The sequence below is a fragment of the Callionymus lyra genome, chromosome 18 (genome assembly GCF_982586985.1).
Source record: "Callionymus lyra chromosome 18, fCalLyr1.hap1.1, whole genome shotgun sequence".
NCBI lineage: Eukaryota > Metazoa > Chordata > Actinopteri > Syngnathiformes > Callionymidae > Callionymus > Callionymus lyra.
This window is the reverse complement of record NC_141835.1, coordinates 3,135,681-3,146,053: the sequence shown is the minus strand read 5'-3', so window position 1 is coordinate 3,146,053 and position 10,373 is coordinate 3,135,681. Positions and strand designations below refer to the sequence as shown.

The following is a 10,373-nucleotide window of genomic DNA, read 5'->3' as shown; positions in this document are numbered from 1 at the left end:
GGTGTTGTGATTCTGTAGTAACAAGTAAATATGTGTAGTATTGTCCAGTACTTGACTCTGGTGTTGTGATAGTGTAGTAACAAGTATATGTGTGTAGTATTGTCCAGTACTTGACTCTGATGTTGTGATTCTGTAGTAACAAGTAAATATGTGTAGTATTGTCCAGTACTTGACTCTGGTGTTGTGATAGTGTACTAACAAGTATATATGTGTAGTATTGTCCAGTACTTGACTCTGGTGTAGTATTTACAGACCACATGACTCTTGACGAAGTTGTAACTGCTTTCATTTGTTTTAAAAACCAAAATATGTCCAAACATCAGCTTCAAAAGCTGCTGGACTCACTGTATCCTCTCGTCCTCAGCCATCGACTCATTCTTACGTCTTCTTAATTGTAATTTAATTGAATGGAATTATTTTACTTTGAACACGCTTTAGTGAACTGTAAACCATTAAAGAACCACAGTAACACATAAAATATGTTTTTGAAGCCAAAAATCATTCCATCAATACACACAATATTGATACAGTAACCTAAAAGATATCGTAATATATGGATGTATCCCATTTTTCTAACACCGCTATTGGGAGTCACTAATTATTGCACCCACCTTACTTATGGTGGAAACAAAATGACCAAACTCCCATGATGCCTTTCTACAGACTGCTCTATTTAGTGAAGGCTGATTGGTCGATACAATACTTACAATTCTACGTTTAAGTTTCTTTGTCAACCAGCTATGATTGGTTGGCTGGGCGGCAAAGCACTTAGGAGCTGTTCAGGTAAACCCTCACTGAGACGGTGACGCCTCATGAGTAACTTTAGATAAATGTTGTTTATTTAAAATCTTTTCCATCTGGTCGACGTAATCATTGAGTTACTAAAATGACTGCGATGGTTTTTGAAAGAGTATTACCTGTGTTTTTAAAGAGTTTTATGAGGCCTCAACATGTACTTGAACAAGTGGAGGAATTAACTTGGAGGGGGGTTTTCAGAAGGTAACCCCTCGTAACGAGGGACTGAGTCGACCAAATAAACGTGGGCTCAGACAACCGTCTAATACTTCCTCAGGAAAAGCGAGACAATGTGGACGTCCAGGTCTCTGGCTTGTGTCTGAGCTGGTTTTATGTGCAGCTCGTGTCTGCTGGTGCTGTGAGGTGCTGAGAACACGCTCGCATCATTAGTGGGGTGTCAGTGCCATTAGGCTGTGGAAACCGTCACTGGCTACAATAAACAGATCTGCTGCCGCGTGCTCAGACTAGCAGGCGGCAGTCGCTCTCTCTCCGCCGCAGTCCTACGACACCACCGGGTCCAGGCCCGTCCTCGTTCATACCACGACACCACCGGGTCCAGGCCCGCCCCCACTCATACCACGACACCACCGGGTCCGTCCTCGTTCATACCACGACACCACCGGGTCCGTCCTCGTTCATACCCCGACACCACCGGGTCCAGGCCCGTCCTCGCTCATACCACGACACCACCGGGTCCGTCCTCGTTCATACCCCGACACCACCGGGTCCAGCAGGCCCATCCTCACTCATACCATGACACCACCGGGTCCAGGCCCGTCCTCACTCATACCACGACACCACCGGGTCCGTCCTCGTTCATACCACGACACCACCGGGTCCAGCAGGCCCATCCTCACTCATACCATGACACCACCGGGTCCAGGCCCGTCCTCACTCATACCACGACACCACCGGGTCCGTCCTCGCTCATACCACGACACATCCGGGTCCATCCTCGCTCATACCACGACACCACCGGGTCCGTCCTCGCTCATGCCACGACACCACCGGGTCCGTCCTCACTCATACCACGACACCACCGGGTCCGTCCTCACTCATACCACGACACCACCGGGTCCAGGTCCGTCCTCGCTCATAACACGACACCACCGGGTCCAGCAGGCCCGTCCTCGCTCATACCACGACACCACCGGGTCCAGCAGGCCCGTCCTCGCTCATACCACGACACCACCGGGTCCAGGCCCGCCCCCACTCATACCACGACACCACCGGGTCCGTCCTCACTCATACCAAGACACCACCGGGTCCGTCCTCACTCATACCACGACACCACCGGGTCCGCCCCCGCTCATACCATGACACCACCGGGTCCGTCCTCACTCATACCATGACACCACCGGGTCCGCCCCCACTCATGCCATGACACCACCGGGTCCGTCCTCACTCATACCACGACACCACCGGGTCCGTCCTCACTCATACCACGACACCACCAGGTCCGTCCTCGTTCATACCACGACACCACCGGGTCCGTCCTCGCTCATGCCACGACACCACCGGGTCCGTCCTCACTCATACCACGACACCACCGGGTCCGTCCTCACTCATACCACGACACCACCGGGTCCGTCCTCACTCATACAACGACACCACCGGGTCCGTCCTCACTCATACCATGACACCACCGGGTCCGTCCTCACTCATACCACGACACCACCGGGTCCGTCCTCACTCATGCCATGACACCACCGGGTCCATCCTCACTCATACCACGACACCACCGGGTCCGTCCTCACTCATACCACGACACCACCGGGTCCGTCCTCACTCATACCACGACACCACCGGGTCCGTCCTCACTCATACCACGACACCACCGGGTCCGTCCTCACTCATACCACGACCCCACCGGGTCCGTCCTCACTCATACCACGACACCACCGGGTCCGTCCTCACTCATACCATGACACCACCGGGTCCGTCCTCACTCATACCACGACACCACCGGGTCCGTCCTCACTCATGCCATGACACCACCGGGTCCATCCTCACTCATACCACGACAAAGAACAACATCAATAATGAAAAAAATGTGTTTCCAGTGAAACAAGAAAAATATAAACGAGAGGCATAAATAATATAAGAAAATAAAAATGGTTTGATTATAGTTGGAATTGTTTTCATTATAGTTGAAAATAGTTTCATTATAGTTAAAAATTGTTTGATTACAGTTAAAAATTGTTTGATTATAGTTGAAAATTGTTTGTACATGAGTGATGTATACCAAACAAACATGTGTTTGTCTCAGAGTGTAAGACTGTTTAAAAACTAACAAATGTACCAAAACTGAAAGAACAAGGAGAGATTAAAACCAATAATAAAACAAGTTTTTTTTACCTTGTTGAATGTCTTTCATTTCCAGATGCAGGCTGGAGATGAGAATCCCGACTGCTTGCGAACGTTTCCCATCCAGCAGCTTGATTATCTGAAGGAGAAATGTTTATTAATAGAGTCCAAATCACAAAGTACATTTCAGCTAATCAGGCTCGGACAGATTTATTCACATTACCAGGATTACACGTTATTATAACAGGAAATATCCTATTTTCACTTGGAGGGATTATGTAAGATTATACTTCACTCACAGTTTAAGTATCATCAAATTAGCCTCCGTGTGATGGGTCGGGAATCATGCAGCTTGTTGAGTACATTTACAGAAATGTACTCATTTGATTTTAAGATGCAGCTACAGGATTGTACCATTTTAAAGTATCATCTACTTTTGACGGTGGAAGAAACATTATTGACTTTTTGTACCATCGACCGCGTCTGAAAATAAACTGAGTGATGGATATGTAGCACAGAGACATGTGTGGACAATACTACACATATATACTTGTTACTACACTATCGCAACACCAGAGTCAAGTACTGGACAATACTACACATATATACTTGCTACTACACTATCGCAACACCAGAGTCAAGTACTGGACAATACTACACATGTATACTTGTTACTACACTATCACAACACCAGAGTCAAGTACTGGACAATACTACACATATATACTTGTTACTACACTATCACAACACCAGAGTCAAGTACCGGACAATACTACACATATATGCTTGTTACTACACTATCACAACACCAGAGTCAAGTACTGGACAATACTACACATATATGCTTGTTACTACACTATCACAACACCAGAGTCAAGTACTGGACAATACTACACATATATACTTGTTACAACACTATCACAACACCAGAGTCAAGTACTGGACAATACTACACATATATACTTGTTACTACACTATCACAACACCAGAGTCAAGTACTGGACAATACTACATATATATACTTGTTACTACACTATCACAACACCAGAGTCAAGTACTGGACAATACTACACATATATACTTGTTACTACACTATCACAACACCAGAGTCAAGTACTGGACAATACTACACATATATACTTGTTACTACACTATCACAACACCAGAGTCAAATACAGGACAATACTACACATATATACTTGTTACTACACTATCACAACACCAGTTCAGAAGGTCTAACCATCGCGTGAAGACACGTCAACAACTGCACAAATCACACACCTGCCACCAGAGCAGCGTCTAGCACACGTGTGAGATGTAATCACAAATATCGAGCGGCGGCGAGAGTACAAAGGCGAAAGGGACGCCATAAAAGGACAACATGGACGAGCACGTCGTTGGAGTAGCAGCGCTTTTTATAACAAACTATAAATTCACAGGATTTTTATTTGTGCCGACACATGGTCACAATTACTTATGGCTGAATTTGGCCGTAAAGCGCGGAGAGAGTTTTGGCAAGGTAAAGCCCGGCTCTAAAAGTTCATGTGTCGGCTGCTTCATTAGCTATTACGGCGTTGACGGCTACTGGGCCCGTCCAGTGGGAGCCGCCGAGCACAAGCCTTAGAAGTGGGTATTGCATTACAGGGCGTTAGTGGGTGCCATGCTGCTTTAGGGACTATTATGGGATCACCGGCGATCTCCCAGTCTGAGGACTGGAGGTGCCTGAGCACCAGGCCCTCGCGACACCTCTAATGAACCAACAGGCCTTGAAAGACCTTCAGATACGTTGATGATGTTGAACGTCGGTGGGGAGCCGTTCATGATAAGACACCATGAAGGACGGTGGTGGAGAAGGTGAGGAAAGAGGTGCAGGTGGTCAAAGTTTAAAATCCTATTTAATTTTTACAATCGTTATTTTTAATGTTCTATATTTATAGTTTTTGGAAATTATTCGATTTTTTTTAATGACAATTAAAGCAGCGTTTGTTTATTTTTGTGTTGCAATTAAAGCTCCGTCCTCTAGGTGGCAGCAGTCATTACGTCCTCCGCGGCCAAAGGAAGAATGAAATCCTGCCGGATGAGATCCTGGCAATAACTGAGGATGAGAGGATACAGTCGACTCAAGGACAATGTTAAAAAGTTGATGTTTGGACATATTTTGGTTTCAAAACAAATGAAACGACCGTCAAGACTCAAGTATTTGGAGTTGGTGAAGAAGAAGATGGAGGAAGGTCAGCAGGGGTCACGGTTCTGTAGAGAACAGCTGTGTCTCAAATCGCATACTTCTCTTAGTGTACTAGAAGTTAGTATACATCAGGATAGTGTACGTACTAACTAGTAACTAATCCTCCACAGATAGTATGTCTCAAATCAAACTCTGCTGCTACACACTAACAGGAAATGATGCGACAGCTTCTTCTTCTACTACTATTTAACCATGATTTCAAACAGCTGTAGGAACACTAGCGACCCCTGCTGGCAGCATGTTTGGTTTGGATCAATAAATATAATATATATATTTATATATATATATATATATGTAACTAAGATGGAGTCGTTTAGGGTAGAAAGTGTCCATCGATCCATACTCAGTTTCGTGGGCGTTTTAGTACAATGTAGTGTGTATGGAGCACTAAATTTCACATACTAAAAATTGAGACGCACTTATGCACTAACAAATACTAAGTTTAAGTACACAAGTATGACCATAGCATCAGTCCGTTGACCATGATGTTGTTTGCGGATGATATAGTGATTTGTTGTGGGGGTAAAGCAGAGCTGGAGGTCCCAACGAAAGACCCTTTTGTATGGTTGAGAGGGAGGAGGACTGGGAAGACCAGGGGTGACATGACTTCAACCATCAGTGATGGACAACGATGAAGGAGGTGAAGAACAAGAGCGTTCAGTGACGAGAAGGATCAGATCGGAGGAGTAGGAGTTTGGAGGACGTAGGTCTGAACGCATGAAGACATGAATGATGTCGATGAAGGTGACGAGGTCTCGTGTATTCTTCACAAGGACATGAAGACATGAATGATGTCGATGAAGGTCCTCAGGAGGTCTCGTGTATTCTTCACAAGGACATGAAGACATGAATGATGTCGATGAAGGTGACGAGGTCTCGTGTATTCTTCACAAGGACATGAAGACATGAATGATGTAGATGAAGGTCCTCAGGAGGTCTCATGTATTCTTCACAAGGACATGAAGACATGAATGATGTCGATGAAGGTGACGAGGTCTTGTGTATTCTTCACAAGGACAAGAAGACATGAATGATGTCGATGAAGGTGACGAGGTCTTGTGTATTCTTCACAAGGACATGAAGACATGAATGATGTCGATGAAGGTGACGAGGTCTCGTGTATTCTTCACAAGGACATGAAGACATGAATGATGTAGATGAAGGTGACGAGGTCTTGTGTATTCTTCACAAGGACATGAAGACATGAATGATGTCGATGAAGGTGACGAGGTCTCGTGTATTCTTCACAAGGACATGAAGACATGAATGATGTCGATGAAGGTGACGAGGTCTCGTGTATTCTTCACAAGGACATGAAGACATGAATGATGTCGATGAAGGTGACAAGGTCTCATGTATTCTTCACAAGGACATGAAGACATGAATGATGTCGATGAAGGTGACGAGGTCTCATGTATTCTTCACAAGGACATGAAGACATGAACGATGTCGATGAAGGTGACGAGGTCTCGTGTATTCTTCACAAGGACATGAAGACATGAACGATGTCGATGAAGGTGACGAGGTCTCGTGTATTCTTCACAAGGACATGAAGACATGAATGATGTCGATGAAGGTGACGAGGTCTCGTGTATTTTTCACAAGGACATGAAGACATGAATGATGTCGATGAAGGTGACGAGGTCACGTGTATTCTTCACAAGGACATGAAGACATGAATGATGTCGATGAAGGTGACGAGGTCTCGTGTATTCTTCACAAGGACATGAAGACATGAATGATGTTGATGAAGGTGACGAGGTCTCGTGTATTCTTCACAAGGACATGAAGACATGAATGATGTCGATGAAGGTGACGAGGTCTCGTGTATTCTTCACAAGGACATGAAGACATGAATGATGTCGATGAAGGTCCTCAGGAGGTCTCGTGTATTCTTCACAAGGACATGAAGACATGAATGATGTCGATGAAGGTCCTCAGGAGGTCTTGTGTATTCTTCACAAGGACATGAAGACATGAATGATGTCGATGAAGGTCCTCAGGAGGTCTCGTGTATTCTTCACAAGGACATGAAGACATGAATGATGTCGATGAAGGTCCTCAGGAGGTCTCGTGTATTCTTCACAAGGACATGAAGACATGAATGATGTCAATGAAGGTCCTCAGGAGGTCTTGTGTATTCTTCACAAGGACATGAAGACATGAATGATGTCGATGAAGGTCCTCAGGAGGTCTCATGTATTCTTCACAAGGACATGAAGACATGAATGATGTCGATGAAGGTGACGAGGTCTCATGTATTCTTCACAAGGACATGAAGACATGAATGATGTTGATGGAGGTGACGAGGTCTTGTGTATTCTTCACAAGGACATGAAGACATGAATGATGTCGATGAAGGTGACGAGGTCTTGTGTATTCTTCACAAGGACATGAAGACATGAATGATGTCGTTGAAGGTGACGAGGTCTCGTGTATTCTTCACAAGGACATGAAGACATGAATGATGTCGATGAAGGTCCTCAGGAGGTCTCGTGTATTCTTCACAAGGACATGAAGACATGAATGATGTCGATGAAGGTGACGAGGTCTCATGTATTCTTCACAAGGACATGAAGACATGAATGATGTCGATGAAGGTGACGAGGTCTCGTGTATTCTTCACAAGGACATGAAGACATGAATGATGTCGATGAAGGTCCTCAGGAGGTCTCGTGTATTCTTCACAAGGACATGAAGACATGAATGATGTCGATGAAGGTCCTCAGGAGGTCTCGTGTATTCTTCACAAGGACATGAAGACATGAATGATGTAGATGAAGGTGACGAGGTCTCGTGTATTCTTCACAAGGACATGAAGACATGAATGATGTAGATGAAGGTGACGAGGTCTCATGTATTCTTCACAAGGACATGAAGACATGAATGATGTAGATGAAGGTGACGAGGTCTCATGTATTCTTCACAAGGACATGAAGACATGAATGATGTCGATGAAGGTGACGAGGTCTCATGTATTCTTCACAAGGACATGAAGACATGAATGATGTCGATGAAGGTGACGAGGTCTCGTGTATTCTTCACAAGGACATGAAGACATGAATGATGTAGATGAAGGTCCTCAAGAGGTCTCATGTATTCTTCACAAGGACATGAAGACATGAATGATGTAGATGAAGGTCCTCAAGAGGTCTCATGTATTCTTCACAAGGACATGAAGACATGAATGATGTAGATGAAGGTGACGAGGTCTCGTGTATTCTTCACAAGGACATGAAGACATGAATGATGTAGATGAAGGTCCTCAGGAGGTCTCATGTATTCTTCACAAGGACATGAAGACATGAATGATGTCGATGAAGGTGACGAGGTCTCGTGTATTCTTCACAAGGACATGAAGACATGAATGATGTCGATGAAGGTGACGAGGTCTCGTGTATTCTTCACAAGGACATGAAGACATGAATGATGTCGATGAAGGTCCTCAGGAGGTCTCATGTATTCTTCACAAGGACATGAAGACATCTCCACACCAGCTCACTGCTCCCTCCACAGGCCGCAGAACAGTGTTTATGTGGCTCGAGACATTTGCAAGTGCTTAAATAACACAGTCAGGCCCGAGAAGTGGAAGAGAAGAGAGAGTAAGTGTGTGGGCTTAGAAAAATAAATATGATGATGGGAGCTGTTGAGCTGAAGCAGGTGTCAGAGCTGCTCATGCTGGGAAGTCTGCAGGGAGATAGTTTACACTCGGCCAGCGGCTGCTGATGTCTGACGGTTCCTCCTGAGTCACACTGACAGGTGTGAGTCACGAGATGTATTTGAGTCCATCCGATCCATGACTACCACTTATCTGGAGAAAACTGAAGAATGACACTGAGGAAGATAAAATAATGTTTGGCAAGTCACAGAAAAGTTGAACCGTTGAATGTGATGATTCTTATCGTCATTACATTCATACGTTAACATCCTTCAGTTTAAAAATCCCGTCAACTGAAAAATACTTTAGTGAAGTATCTCTGGTTCATTTTCAAGAATGAATGAAGGTTGATCGATGGACAGAAGGATCTTCACCCCTGAATACTGTGTCTGTTGTGAAGAACAAACAGCTGACCCTAAACACAAGGGTGTAAAGATGTAAAGGTCCCGGGTATGACTGAGGACGAGAGGATACAGTGAGTCCAGCAGCTTTTAAAGCTGAGGTTTAGACATATTTTGGTTTGAAAACAAATGAAAGCAGTTACGACTTCGTCAAGAGTCATGTGGTCTGTAAATACTACAACACCAGAGTCAAGTACTGGACAATACTACACGTATATACTTGTTACTACACTATCACAACACCAGAGTCAAGTACTGGACAATACTACACATATATACTTGTTACTACACTATCACAACACCAGAGTCAAGTACTGGACAATACTACACATATATACTTGTTACTACACTATCACAACACCAGAGTCAAGTACTGGACAATACTACACATATATACTTGTTACTACACTATCACAACACCAGAGTCAAGTACTGGACAATACTACACATATATACTTGTTACTACACTATCACAACACCAGAGTCAAGTACTGGACAATACTACACATATATACTTGTTACTACACTATCACAACACCAGAGTCAAGTACTGGACAATACTACACATATATACTTGTTACTACACTATCACAACACCAGAGTCAAGTACTGGACAATACTACACCAGAGTTAACACCTTCTTGACAATACACACACTCCTAGTGAATTTCTTTTTAGAGTGAAGCTTGACCATCAGTGAGAGGCTCCAAGTAGAACCAGTAGTAGAACCAGTTAGGATCTTGTCAGGCCTCCTGAAGCCCTAGATCGGCTTGGAAATGTCAACCTGAGCATTCATTTGTGGAGTAACTTTAGTGTTGTTGAACATGTTACTACAAAAAGCTATGGCTAAGTTACATAACTTTTCCAAAACCTATAACAAAACCACCACGATGGATCCATGAGTCAATCCTTCTCTTCATAGCAGCAGCTTTCGCACCTTCTACATCCACTTGTCAAACCTCATTTG

The 10,373-nt window shown here is 44.4% G+C and overlaps 1 protein-coding gene across 5 annotated transcripts in view; it reads right to left on the bottom strand.

Moving 5' to 3' along the window:
* LOC148060069 (formin) overlaps nucleotides 1-10,373 on the bottom strand; it is a 66,442-nt gene that overhangs the window by 30,201 nt on the left and 25,868 nt on the right. For all 5 annotated transcript variants that reach the window (XM_087779380.1, XM_087779382.1, XM_087779381.1 and 2 more), the window contains one exon: nucleotides 3,154-3,241. In XM_087779380.1, coding sequence (XP_087635506.1) covers nucleotides 3,154-3,241 — 88 coding nt within the window. The remainder of the gene's footprint in view (nucleotides 1-3,153; nucleotides 3,242-10,373) is intronic.